We start from the raw sequence: 14,286 nt of genomic DNA on the forward strand, positions 1-14,286 counted from the left end.
ATTAGAATATGTATTTTCTTACCCACTGTTGGATCCATCCAGTAAAGCAGAGGGCATGAAGAGGAGGAGAGACACGGTCTGCTGTCAGCATATGAAAATTTAGCCATCCAACGTTTCTGGATTTAGTTTCAGTGATGTCATTTTGGTTTCCAGCAAAATAGTAAACACAGCCTTACCAATCCCTGCTTCCCAAAGTCTTCATCTCTATTTCTGGTTCTTTAATCTCTGGTTAGTGATAATGGAAGGGCAGTGTGGCAGCACTGCTTCAGCTATGTTGTAATTTGGAGTTGTATCTGCAGTTTTGACTTTGCCTATGTCTTCCCTGGTAAATCATATTTTAAATAACGTAACCAATAACTTAAGGTATTAATCGGGTGATACAGGACTGTCATCTTGCTACTCATGCTGCAAGGCAGTTGCATCATCTCTTAAAATGGTTTAAAAGCACATGAGCTGGTGCTGTGAGATTTATATTGACGACTCTGGCTTGAGAATGGAGACGATACAGTAATAAATGACAGGAAGGAATTTCTGATCAGAAGGAACTTATCCTCAGACCACAAAGGTTTATCAACTACTAAGCACGATTAACTTTAAAGAGGGGCGGGGTGGAGGGGTGGTGGACGACTGAGATCTTAGCCTTACCCTTATGTGATTTCTGAATCCCTAGGATAAAGGATAAATGTTAAAAATATTTGGACAAGAAAAAAATGGGTTAATAACTACAAAGCAAATCACATTGCCAGACATGTCATTTGTAAAGCTAACTAAACACTGAAAAACAGAGGGCAGGATTGTGACCCTGAAGCACTTTTGTTGCTGTGTGAGGGCAGGAGGCATTTTCAAGCGTATGGACCTCAGTGTCCCATCCGTGTCCTGTTCCTGGGCCAAATTACTGGAAGATGGACTTTACCGAAGCCAAGCAGAAAAATGAGGTAGAATAAAGAACTTAAGATAAGGAAATATATTGGTGAAAGTAATGATAAATGAAACAGATAGGAATGTGACAATTCATATGACTATGAAAGTTATGTTAAGAATGAATAATTGAATAAGTCAAATGTTGAAAAAAAACCCAGTAAATTCCAGATTATTTTAATAAAATTCAAGAAATAAGGAGAGAAGGGGTAAGTTAGTGCACCATGTAATTCTTATCTTCTACTGAGGAACTGAGGTACTTTCATATACAGTTTCATTTTTCATCTTAAGAAAATGATAGTTCCAATGTGTTTTTTATAAACGTAGAATGATAGTAGGTTATGTAACGCCCGAAGCGCCTCAGGTGCAGGGAGAGCAAGGACACCCTGAGAACTACAGACTCAGGACTTTGCGCATACCTGCGAGCCCTGCTCAGGAAGTACTGGAGGCCAGGTAAGAGCCCCGAGAAAGCCTCCCTTGCAGAGTAGGGCTGCGACATGCAGCAGCAGGGTCCTTCTCCATTCCCGCCCCTGCTGAATAAAACCCTGAAGCCACTGGCGAAAGGGCAGCAAACCCTGTAACCCTAAAGACCCGATGAGGAGGAAGGGACCAGGAAAAAGATTCTATCCCACGGGACAAGCAGGGACACTTTCAGGCCCCAGGCTGTTAGAGAGCCCCTACCACTGAAGTAGGGCGGGGTCACCGAGGGGGCCCCACCCCTGAGGCCCATGAGCACTTCCACTGCCTGAGACTGAGGCTGAACCAGAACAGCAGAGCGGTCCTCCCCACCGGGCCACCACACATCGAGTGACGACAGCAGCCTGCTGGCGGAGGGAAGGCTGCAGTGTGGAAGGAGACCATCAGCACAGGAGCAGGCTTCAAGGGAAGAACTTCAGCTAAGGGCAGAGCAGAAGTTGAGAAAAACTTGGCAATCCGTCCCTAACTATAAATACAAAGTAACTTGAGACAGATTTAAAGTCTTCAGTGTGCTGAGAGAAGTCAGTCATAGGAACAACAAAACCCAAACCTAACTCAGCTGCTGACTAAATTGATCCAGAAACCCCACACTAAAGACCTAGAAAAAAAGAGGTGTATCCATTGCAAATACTAGTTATATCAGTCTCTGTTGTCTTACACAACATGTCAACGTCACAACTAAAAAATTGCAAGACAAAGAAGCAAGATAAAAAGCACCCAAACAAACTAAACTCTCAAGAGAAAAAGCAGTCAGGAGAACTAGATTCAAAAATGTTGGAGCAATCTGGTAGGGAATTTAAGATAACTATGATTAATGTGTTAAAGGCTTGTGGGAAAAGTGAGCAATATGTGAACAGATGGAGAATTTTAACAGAGAAACGGAAGATCATACGCAAATGCTAGAAATGAAAACTACAACAGAAATTGAAGAATGTCTTTGGGCTCGTTTGTAAACTTTGACATAGTTGAGGAAAAAATCAGTGTAGGACATTAGAAGTTACCTATACTGAAATATGAAGAGTTAAACCAGGAAGACAGTTGCTTTGTGAGGCCTAGAAGTCATGACGCATCACCAGGAACAAGTAACCGTGTGCCCGGATCTCAGTTTCTCATACCATCCTCCGGTAAAGGAACCAGGGCTTCATGGAGAAATGGCTGGTTCTGCAACTGGGCTGAGAAGTATACAAGATGAGTGTGGCGCATCCTGTAGTACAGACAGTAAGGACACGCTCAAAGAGAAAACCCACAACACCGGGTGTGTGAGAGGGACATGGGCCAACTAAAAGAGCTCCCATTGGCCAGAGCTGGGACCACTTGCACAATAAAATAAGGCAGTATCGTTTTATAACACAAAGTATAAAATACCCGTGAGTTCATACTGATACAAGTAAGTGACTGAATAAGTAAAAGGGGGTGAAGAGACAAATCTCCCCTGTGGGAGAATTCCAAATAGTTCATAATCCCTTCTCAGGGAGGAAGAAAAAGACTCTCTGCTCTTTATGTGTAGACTGCACCTCATGACTTCCTTCTAAAAAGTGCAGTATGGAAAGAGAATAAAATGAGAACTTGACAGTTACTCTGTCAAGTTTGACGGAAAAACCTGACCAGCACTTCCTCAGCCATATAATCAAAGTCAACAGCCAGCACTGTTGTGTTGATAGTATGTAATGAAATGTCGTTTTACTTGTGTGGTCTTCCTCTCAAAGACCCATGATCATGAGAGGAACGTTAAGACCAGACCCCAGATGAGGGACATTCTGCAAAGTACCTGACCAGGAAAGTCTGAGTAACTCTCACAGCCAGGAGGAGGCTAAGGACACTTGAGAGCTAAATATAGTGTGGTGTCCTGGGTGGATTCTGGGTCAGAGAGGCAACTGTAGGCAAAAACCAAGGAAATCTGAATAAAGTATGGGTTTTACGTGTGAGTACTGGTTCATTAATTTTGACAGATGTAAGATAATAATGGGAGACTGGATATGGGTCACATGGGAACTCTGTACTATTTTTGCAGTTTTTTTGCAAATCTAAAATAGAAATTGTAACAGAAATGGGCATAACGTTTAGACAGAAATCAGTAAGAAGCACAGTACTAGCAATTCACTGGACCTAATTGACACCACCAAGTGCTGGCAGGACTGCGGGGCAGCAGGAAATCTCATTTGTTGCCGGTGGAAACGCAAAGTGGTGCAGCCACTTTGGAAGACAGTCTGGTAGTTTCTTAGAAAACTAAACATACCTTTACCATACAGTCCAGCAGTTGTGCTCCTTCGTATTTACCCAAAGGAGTTGAAAACTTAGGTTCACACAAAAACCTGCACACAGTTGTTTAGCAGCTTTATCCACACTTGCCAAAGCTTGGAAGCAGCCAAGAGGTCCTCAGTGGGTGAGTGGATAAAATAAACCGTAGTTCATCCAGACAGTGGAATATTATTCAGCACTAAAAAGAATGTGCCCTCATGCCATGAAAAGACATGGAGGGACCTTAACTGCAAATGAAAAAGAAAGAAGTGAAAGAAGCGAGTCTGAAAAGGCTACATACATTCTGGAAAATGTCAGATTTTACTGTGGAGACAGTAAAAAGATCATGGTTGCCAGGGGTTGGCGAGGGGAGTGAAATGAATAGGTGGAGCACAGAGGACCTTTAGGGCAGTGACAATGCTCTGTGTAATATCATAGAGACCGATACACGTCATTATTTGTCCAAACCCATTACAGTGAACCATAGTGTAAACTGGGCTCTGGGTGGTGGTGATGTGTCAGTGTAGGTTCATGGATTGTGATAAACGTGCTCTGGTAGAGGATGTTGATAATGGGGAGGCTGTGCATTTGTGGGGGCAGAGGGTATATGGGCAGTCTCTGTATGTACCTTCCCCTCCATTTTGCTGTGGACTTAAAACTGCTCTATAAAAATAGCTTTAATAAATATCAACCAGTATAACTCATACCAACAGACTAAAGAAGTAAAACCATGTGATCATTTCATTAAATTCTTGTATGATAAAACCTCTCTGCAAATTAGGAATAGAAAGGAACTTGGAAACTGAAAAACAAAAGGAAAACCCACAGCTACCATCATTCTTAATGGGCAAAGACTGAAATCATAGCCCCTTAAATCAAGGACCATGGCAAGAATATTTCCCATCCCCAGTTCTATTCAGCCTCATGCTACAGGCCCTAGCAGCGCAGTGAGGCAGGAAAGAAAGAAAAGGCATCCAGACTGGGGACTAGGATGTGGACATACGTTTTGTGGGGGGACCATTCAGCCCACTAAACAGCTGAACCAAACAAACAGCCAGCGCTGGTGACAGCAAAGCCTCGCGCTCTCCAACTGGGATGTTAAGTCACGTGGCCATCGTCTAAAGACACCTGGCAGTTTTTTAATAAACAGACCTTTATTACAATGTATTATCCAGCGCTCTCTTAAGATATTTACCCAAGAAAAGTGAAAATTGTGTCACACGGAAACTTGTAAGTGAATATTTGTGCCCTTTATTCATAATCACCCAAAACAGTAAATAAGCAAAGTTTCCTTAACTGGTGAGTGGATGAGGGAGCTGAGTGGATGCAGAGACCGTGCATCTGGACTGTAGATCTCTGCTCAGAGAGAAGAGGAACAGACTCCCGATGCCCCAACAGCCGTCGCTTCCTGTGCCTTTCCGAGTCTGAGTTCCAGATTTAATGTATCTCTATTTGGAATATCAGCACAGGTTTTGTTTTGGATTTGGCAGATTTTTACATATATTTGAAAGGATTAAAATGTGAGAAACACCGTGGATATTGATTGTAGTACCTGAGTCAAGGCAGGTACATAAATTGATGCTCACTAAGTATTTATTAGATGAACAAATAAAATTTATATGAATGATTAAGGAATTTTAGTATATGTTTTTGTATGGGTTTTTTTTTTTTTTCACATTAAGTGGGGAAAAGCAGATCATTCTATAAATGTGGCTTAGAAGTGACTCGCCACTTGGGGAAAAAAATATCATGTCTATACCTGTTTTGCATAAAAATAAATTCCAGATGAGTTAAATGAAAAACACTAGAGGAAAAGTATGCAAATACTCCTAGGATTGTGGCATTGTGAAGAACTTCAAGTATGGCTTCCTGGACAGAGAGACTGTAGTGAAGAATGCTGTATTTGGCCACATAAATTATTAAAACCCTACACGTTAAAAAGCACTATAATCAGAGCAAAAGGCCTTTCCTCTACCTACTCCCCCTTTCTAGGAATTGAGGTTCTGAATGCTGTTCCGTGTAGCTCTTAGAAATCACTTGCCCGTGTGGAATATTTTCAAGTAATAGTCCTAATAATCAGTCTCTAGGTGTTAGCTGTGTCAGGCAGTGCTCTCAGTCCTTTGTCTACATTAGCGTGGTCCCCACCCCTGGACAGGACAGGTCCCCAGTCCCGGGAGGGACATTCTCGAGCGGTTCCCGTTTTCCATATGAGAACGAATCACTGGTGAGTGAAGGTCCAGGGTTCAGCCTCAGGCAGTCGTGCTCCAGCAGCTACATTGTTAAGCGCTAGTTTGCACTGACACACCACTCTCAGGTTTATCTTTTAATCTGAACTGTGCACCCACATTTTTAGACCCCTCCCTCCTTATGTCCCCCAACTTTGAGAACCCCTGTACTTTCTAAAACTGATTGGGATTTGGGAGTCTCATTCTACTCGTAATTGTTTTTCTAAAAGGAGTGGTTTATAATGAGTATAGATGAAGCTTTATACAGAAGAGTAAGTTAAGCCTTTTACATAGGAAGCAGTGTTGATTGATTAGTCAAGAGAAACTGTATAGAACAAATACAGGCTTGTTTATTGTTAACAATCCTCCAGTGGTAGGCAGTATGATGTGCCCTGTAATTCCGGGCGCTCCTGTTGCTTTCCAGATTTTCTGGTTAGAGACCTGATATTAGTACAATAGGTATAAGAAGTTAGAAGGTTTAGGAGAGAATGGGAAGAAATGGCATATAATTTCTCACCCGACACCGTACATCTTTGGATTTCATATCATGTTGGCTGATTCCCATCAAGGTTTCATTACACCCTCTTCCTATCCTTCCAGAAATTTTGATATAATCACTATATAGTCTATAGCTATTATGTATATCCCTATACGCCGATACAGAGCACCTTGAATGATTTGTTCTGAAATAATAAATAAAATTAACTTGCTCTGTTTCAAGATTTGAAGGTCATATAGAGATCTGCCCACCAGGCATGAGTCATTCAGCTTGTTCGGTCAACAAGAGCGTTCTAGAAGCCATCCGAGGAAGACTTGGATCTTTTCATGAACTCCTGCTTGAGCCACCCAAGGTAAGGCAGCTCCCTGAAGCCCGTTGACCAGCCCAGTAGCTAGATTTCAGCTGTTGTTAGGAAGTAGATGAACCTTGTGAGTTAAAGGACTGGCTGTGACCCCCATGTGCAAAGCATATTAGAAGGTACACTGGCAGTTGTTTTCATTGCTCTTGAGCTAGTTTTTAATTGGCTTTTATCGATATATAGCATCTAAATTGATGAATAGAATAGAATTAAAGTTAAGTAAGTTAACTTATCTGCTTAGGAAACTCAGCTTTTTGTTCTTTCTATATATTCTGCATACTTATATGCCAGTAAAATAGTTTTCTTCTCATAGCATGTTATTTTCACATCTTTGAGGTAAGAGGTAATCTTTTTAGGAACTAATCTTTGAAATTGAGTTGTCTTATTCAGAGTTGGAGCAGTGTAACTGCCTGATGGACAGGTATCTCATTTAAGAAGTGGTTGGTTGAATGTGACTTGGAGTGTTAGTTTTTCTGTCGGGAGCATCCGTGTGCTAATCCAGAAATGACTGTTAATCAGACAGCCACTGAAAGCACAGACAGCAGACAGCGAAGACCTCCAAAAGAGGGGTGTCCAGGGACCATAGTGGTGTCCTTCCGTGACACCCCACCCCCTCGGGTTGGCGCAGATAGAGCTTTAGGGGACGAGGCTCTTCCTTTTGGCATCTCTCGGGTGGAAGGCAGTTCCATGAGAGTTCTACCGCCTGCACTAGTTCTTACACTTTGGTTTTTCCTTCTGCCCTGCATCATTGCACCCAGCATCCCAGGCTCCGGGAAGTGTGTCTCTGTGACGTCTATGGTGTGAGTTACTGGGAAGTTAGTAGACTAGTGTCTCCCTTCTAAAGTAGATGTTTTCTGTTTACTTAACCATCTTGTGGAGGGGGAGCTGGTGTGTAACAGTGGCGTCCTTTGTGCCAGACCTGGGAAGAAGAGGAGGGAGAGTAAGGAGAGGAGAAGGATTTGCTCAGGAGAAGAGAAGTGGAAGTTGGAGGAGAAGGAGGACCTGTGAGAGGAGAGGGTGTGGCCAGGTGCCCCTGACCTGTGTCTCCGGTGCCACAGTCTTCTTTCTAGGTGGACAAAAAAGGCAGCGTCTAATATGGATTCTCACACTGGCACTCTTCTTGGGCCTAACTCGGAAGTAAGACAGTGTTTGGTTTGCACTTCCTCTTGTTCACGGCTAGGAGTGAGTGAGTTCAGCTTGTGGCTGCTTTTACTACATGATGTGGTGTGTGAGTAGATCCGTGTTCATTAGAGCTGTGCTGCAGGGAGTGAAACTGGGGGCTGTCCAGTTCCACTGGGCCTGGAGGAGCGCAGGCAGGGGGGCAGGGATCCCCTGTGGACGAGGACATGGAGAAGGGCATCTTCATCGCTTCGTTGTCACAGGTCATCATCCTTTCCTGCCAAACTTCTGAAGTTCTGGAATGTTCTGTGTCTGTCTTTTGTGATTTCAGAGAATAGAAACTCCCTTTTGTGGGCAAGAACAGGTTTGAGGTTGATCCTGTTTCAAGGTTGTGATCCAGAGGCAACTTCTGAGTTTGCATTTTTATCACAGATTTGGCAGAGATTGAGAACTGTGATCTAAAACCACTTGTAACTTTTCTTAGTTTCTTAGGTTTCTGGTCAGGATTGGAATATTGCACTTTTTTTCATGGACTTCAGTAGCTTTCTGCTTCATTCCTGTGGTGTTTGGAATGTTGAAGGCAAGGGGATACTTGGTTTCTTATAAAATTTGTAGTCCAGGGAAATTACTTAATTTTTTTTCCTCATGTTCATTTCATCATATCTTAAAGATATCATCAGTAGGAGTTTTGGATTTTCCTTCAGGTGTAGAATTTAGGCCAAGTTGTTTGCAGGGTTAGTTTACCTATAGCATTGTATCTTAGTACATACTCCTACACCCTTTGTTTGTTTACTGAACTGAATTTAATTGGAAAGCTTTTTCTTCCTCAGAAAAGTGTGATGAAGACTACGTGGGGCGTGCTGGACCCTCCCGTGGGGAACACCCGGTTGAATGTGATTAGGTTGATATCCAGCCTCCTCCAAACAAACACCAGCAGTATCAACGGGGACCTTATGGAGCTGAATAGCATTGGGGTCATATTGGTACGATATCCCCTGAAAGATGTCTTAATTTGCCCTTGATACTTTATGGATACATAACTGAAGGTAGAACCTCATAAATTTACAATATGTGTCAATGACTTTCCTTGGTCCGAGTGTAAACAGTCTTTTATATAGTTTTCCCCTTGAGGTTATCATCAATTTTGAATGCTTTCCATTTTTCAGTAGTAATTTATTGTTGCTGTGCGTAAAGAACTGTATTAGAGAATTTCGAAGATGGTTAAGACAGACGTTTCCCTCAAGAAGCTCAGTCTCGTGTGGAGGATAGAGTGAGTGTAATCACCCTCTTCAGGGGATCGTATTAGCAATAAACGACTGGGGCTTACAGCATTATTTTCTCTTCATAATTAGCCAAGGGACAAACTTTGATCTTCTTTCCACTGAGATAGTATACGAGGTCTCTGACACTGTCTTGATTTGAGTCTAAAAGACTGTCTTTCGATTTAGTCTGAGACTGTCTTTTGATTTAGTCTGCTTCAGTGGAAGCAGAAGGGAATGGAAGGGAAAAGGAAGAGCCCAGGAATTATCTGGACTTCCCTGACCCCTGAGTTCCCCAGCTCCAAGGCCTGTGTTTGGAATCCATGGGCCTGGCCCCGGGGCCTCTGCTTGCTCTGTCCTGCCTCCGCACAGCACAGATGGGTTCCCAGGACCCACACTGTACACCCGGAGGAACTTGGCGTGTGTTTCAGAGGAGAGTCTGGGTGTTTGCTCTTTACATGAAAGGCATTGAGTGTACACTTCATTATACATTTCTCACGTGATCCTGGGTATAAAACTTCATATACATTTCTCATGTGATCCTGGGCGTGATTTTTCAGCTCATGCCCAGATAGGAGATGCATTCCATGGCTAGTAAGTGGTGGAGCCAGGATTTGAATTCACATCCAGTTTCAAACCCATGCATGCTCTATCAGCCATTCCCTTTTTTCTTCCGAGTGTCACTGAGATAGACACTTTTAGTTGTATTTCAGCTTTGTGTTAAATGACATAGCAGTAGAAGGCATGGAGAGCAGGAACGTTTGGAGAAAGATGAGACGCTACAGGATTACAGTTTCCTTGCCAGCATAAAACCCTTGCCCTCTGGGGACATAGTTTTTGCCCTACCCTCTGACAGGGATATAACTTCCTACTCCTGTCTCTGGGAGTCTCACTGAAGTCATCAATCACTAGTCTTTCATCTTCCTAGTAGTAAGTTTACAGCTATTGTTAATTCATTTTGTTGTTAATCTTAGAGCTACTTTTGAGTGATTAATTTGATAAAACTCCTAAATGGATCATTAATCGTTATCTTTTCATTTTGAGATTAGATAACCAAGACTCAACGATATCCTGAATACATACTTTAACTATGCATTTGTGCTTTTTGGAATTGTCTTTTTTTGTGTGTGCTACTGTTACCTTTTCAGGTAATCTGGAAAACCGTTGCACCTCCAGGAGTTCCGCACGTCACCACCTCTCATACCTTTCTTGTTTTGCTCTATCCACTGATAGTTCTATGAGTATTTTGAATGCCCGACTGGTTATTCTTTTTTAAGGTGTGAGCACCTCAGAATTGGAGACCATATTTTCGTCTGTCTCCCATGTTGTACCTAGCACTGTGTGCTGCTCAGAAGTCATCAGTAAACATTTCTTGAGGCAAAATGAAATTCTCATAAATTTCTTTGAAAATTATTGGAAATTTACTGAACTTAATATCTGTATTAGTCACGTTGAAAACAAAAAGACACTCCCTTTCTGTTTGAGAAATTTATTATTGTCTTCTCTTCATGTGTTAATTGTTGGTCTCTTAGATTCCATGCAAATTCTGACATGTTGAATGAGCAAATACCATTCTATTTAGTCTATGAAGGCATTTTAAACTGCATTTAAAATAAAATGTGTTCCTTTTAATTTGTCCTACTGTACTAGGAACACATCATTTTTACTTAATTAATTCATTATTTGGTGAATGTGTTGAAGTAGTGGCTTAAACATGGAGGAGACTGAATAAAAGAAAGCATTATTTTTCTTTTTTTGTAGGACATGTTCTTCAAATACACATGGAATAACTTTTTACACACACAAGTGGAAATCTGTATTGCACTGATTCTTGCAAGTCCTTTTGAAAACACAGAAAATAGCACAATTACTGATCAAGACTCCACTGGTGACAATTTGTTATTGAAACATGTAAGCTTACTTGGTGTCTTTTTTCTGCCACTCCTGGTTATAGCATTTTTCTGCTTAAGGTGTGAAGTGAATTGAGGTTTAAGGGTGGGAGATTAGATTTCAGAGTCTGAATATTTAACTTATTTTCATCGTACTGATACTTTTAACCAGTGATTCTGTAAATCATAGCCTGGACAATTAACCATTAGATGAACTTTTTTTTAAAAAAAGGCTAAGTGGCTTGCTTATTTGGGAAAATTAATAAATTTGAAGATTTAGAAATCTTTTGGAGATTAAAAGAACAATACAAATTTAAATACTGCAGAAAACATTTGAACCAATTATTTGGATTGCCAGAGTTTTAATTTCTGGTGCTGAACATATGACTGAAAGTTGGGAGAAGTGAGTTCTTATGCAGTGTCGAGGAAGCCTCTTCTGGGGGTCTGTTTTCTTTTGTTAAATATGAGGTGATTTTACTAAGTCAGTCTTCAGGTTTCTTCTTGCTCTGAAGCTCTGTGATTGTGTGACATTCTCTAGCTCATACTGGGTTACGCCCAAACCTTGAAGATGGGAAAGGCTAACCTGGAGTAACCAAGTAGATGGGGAAGACAAATGACATTTGAATAAGACTGGCTGTGCACATTCGATAATGCAGCCCACAGCACTGGTCATTGGCGTGCAGAAGTTTGGCAAGCCACACCTATTTTTAATACGAATGCAGTAATGTTAGCTCATAGAGAAGTAAGTGTTGCTCGCATTTAAAATGTACAAGTATTGCTGTGGATTGTGAGTTAAATTTTTGCCGGGGCATAATTTTCTTTATTCCATATCAGAGTAAAACCTGGCTTTGGTTTAGGTCAGCTGCTCACTGGTAGCAGTAATTGAAATATATTATTTCCCGGTAGGTTCACTGCTAAAGACACAGATCCTGTCTTGAATCCCTGTAGTGTTCTGGGGCCCTTGAGTAAATTTATTTTCACGGTGCATCTGATTTAGCCAGTAATTCACAGCTGTATTAGGCTTGCTGGGTTATATGTATAAAGTGATAGGTATCACTTTTCTGTTTAACTAGAGTTCTGTTTCACTTTAAAAATTTGACACTTTGACATTTATGTCAATGTTAAACTGGAACCTTCCTTTTTATTCAGCTCTTTCAAAAATGTCAATTAATAGAACGAATACTTGACGCCTGGGAAATGAACGAGAAGAAACAGTAAGTAAATTGTTTTCTGATAGGAGTTCAGTTTGATTTTTAATTTGAAGAAAATATACTCCCTTGCCCTAGACAGGGAACAATGAGTATAATATAATTACATGGGACAGGCCACTTTACAGTTACAAATGGTTCTCTTGGGGCTTCCAGATTATTTAATTGTAACAGATATTTTTCTAGTAATTTACTTTTAGATCCCCCTGTCTTTCTACCTGTCTTGAAAGAACAGGGGTTGGGAGTACTCCCCACCTCTGTTGCTGCCTTTGCAACTTCTTGGTCCTTTCTGAATGGCTGCTTTTCTGAGAATAATGGGGAGTTGAAGGAAAAGAATTACAAAGTCAAGTCCTCCTTAATTAGCACCTTTGTCCTTGTTACCCCGGGTTCTCATGGAAGAAAAGAGTCACTTTGTGCATGGAACTAGAGGGAGGGTAAAATTGCTTAGTATTTCCTTTTTTAGAAAATTTCCGTTAGCTGATTGGCAAGATTACTTGAAGTATTAGTTGCTGCATGTGAGTAGCTTTGTTACACAAGAGTTTTTTTCCCTAGCGGTGTTGTCTGAAACAGGCATTCCTCTCTAACGCCCTGGGAGCTTTTATGTCATCCCATAGATTCTGAAGCAGGTGGGTATGTTTGGGAAACACTCTCAAGGAATACTTCTTGTGTTTGTTTTTAAGTCAGGTTTATTGAAGTATACATTTTTGGGTATACATTTCTAGGAATTCTGACAAATGCATTCAGTCATGTGTAACCATCACAGACAAGACACAGAACGTTTCCATCACCCCATAAGGTTGTCACATGCCCCTTTATAGTCTAACCTTTCTCAGGATCTCCCTGCTCTGTGTCTCTGTTCAGATGTCTCTTGCAGTGCCCAAGAGAGCTAGGTAACTCACGGGAGCTGTCTGCTTTGTTTTCTGGGGCTTGGTTTTTAAAAATTGCTTACTAAACACCGATAGGGCTTTGCTTTGACTCTAGGTGGCGAAAGGTGGCGTGTAGTTTGAGGGTGGCAGGGGTTCAGTCTTGGTGGACCTCAGATACTTTCCTCCAAATGGAGCTCCTTTGGGGTGCTGTCTGTGGCCAGAGTGGCACCTCTGGTTATGTGTCTGCCCCATCTGAGCCTTCCTTGACCCCCTTCCCCTCTCTGCCTCCTCGTCTCGCCAATGCCGAGGTGTCCCGTGTGCTGTACTCCCCGTGAGCTCCGTCCTCTGAAGGCCTGGCTAATAATATTCCTCCCCTCTTGGGGAGTCCTGAAAGAGCTTTTTAAGGTTTCCTTGAACAGGAAGCCTAAAGAAAATCTGGAGCCTTGGGCCAAAAAGCTTGGGGATGGGTGTTTGTTTTCCCTTGTGAGGGTTTGAGGGAATACCAGAGTTTCTGACTAAGAATTTGCCGAGAAGGGACGCTCGGGTCGTGGGATCTTGCTGTGAAACCGAAAGAGGCTCATAGCAGCTCAGCTGAGGTCAACCTTATGCCTTCAGACCCTTAGGTATTCCCAGGCCCTCTACTAAGCTTATTAGCAGATATTTCATTTTCCAGGCAAGCCTACAAGCACAGTATGGTTTTTCTTAGTGACTCCTGAAAGATTCTCCCTTTAAGCAAAGATCTCTTCGGTTTGTTCCCTCCTGTCTGCAATCAAAAGTCTTTTGTTTCATAGAATTTGAAGACTTGACACTTTGTAAATATTCGGGCGGAGAAATCACAGTGATGTGAAAAGTTTGTCTAAATGTAAAGATGGGTCATAGTTGTGAAGATTAGACTCTAAGTGGGGAAGGGGTGAGGAATAATGTGAATGTCCCTGTCCAAGTGGGAAGTGGGCCAGATACAAGTTGACTACCTCTCATCTTGGCCAAGTCCTCAGATCAGCTAATATTTTAACTTGAGAAATGCCATTGGTAGATAACTATCTCGATGATTGATTGATACAGTTAAAATTTGATGTCTTAGCAAGATGAACCAGCAGAATTCTCACCTCATTTCCCTACAGTCTGTTTAAAGTCTGAAAAATAGTTTCACAGAAAGATAGGAAGGAAGGTCACAGAATCATTAGGCATCAGTGAATGTTTGGGTTTTTGTTTTTGAAGATACTGTGTTAC

The 14,286-nt window shown here is 41.7% G+C and overlaps 1 protein-coding gene across 14 annotated transcripts in view; it reads left to right on the forward strand.

The window, feature by feature from the left end:
* Window positions 1-14,286, forward strand: part of PPP6R3 (protein phosphatase 6 regulatory subunit 3) — a 130,242-nt gene that overhangs the window by 76,090 nt on the left and 39,866 nt on the right. For all 14 annotated transcript variants that reach the window (XM_068555646.1, XM_068555648.1, XM_068555651.1 and 11 more), the window contains 4 exons: window positions 6,580-6,709; window positions 8,665-8,817; window positions 10,855-11,004; window positions 12,132-12,196. In XM_068555646.1, the coding sequence (XP_068411747.1) occupies window positions 6,580-6,709; window positions 8,665-8,817; window positions 10,855-11,004; window positions 12,132-12,196 (498 nt within the window). The remainder of the gene's footprint in view (window positions 1-6,579; window positions 6,710-8,664; window positions 8,818-10,854; window positions 11,005-12,131; window positions 12,197-14,286) is intronic.

This window comes from Eschrichtius robustus, chromosome 11, assembly GCF_028021215.1.
Source record: "Eschrichtius robustus isolate mEscRob2 chromosome 11, mEscRob2.pri, whole genome shotgun sequence".
Classification (NCBI taxonomy): Eukaryota; Metazoa; Chordata; class Mammalia; order Artiodactyla; family Eschrichtiidae; genus Eschrichtius; species Eschrichtius robustus.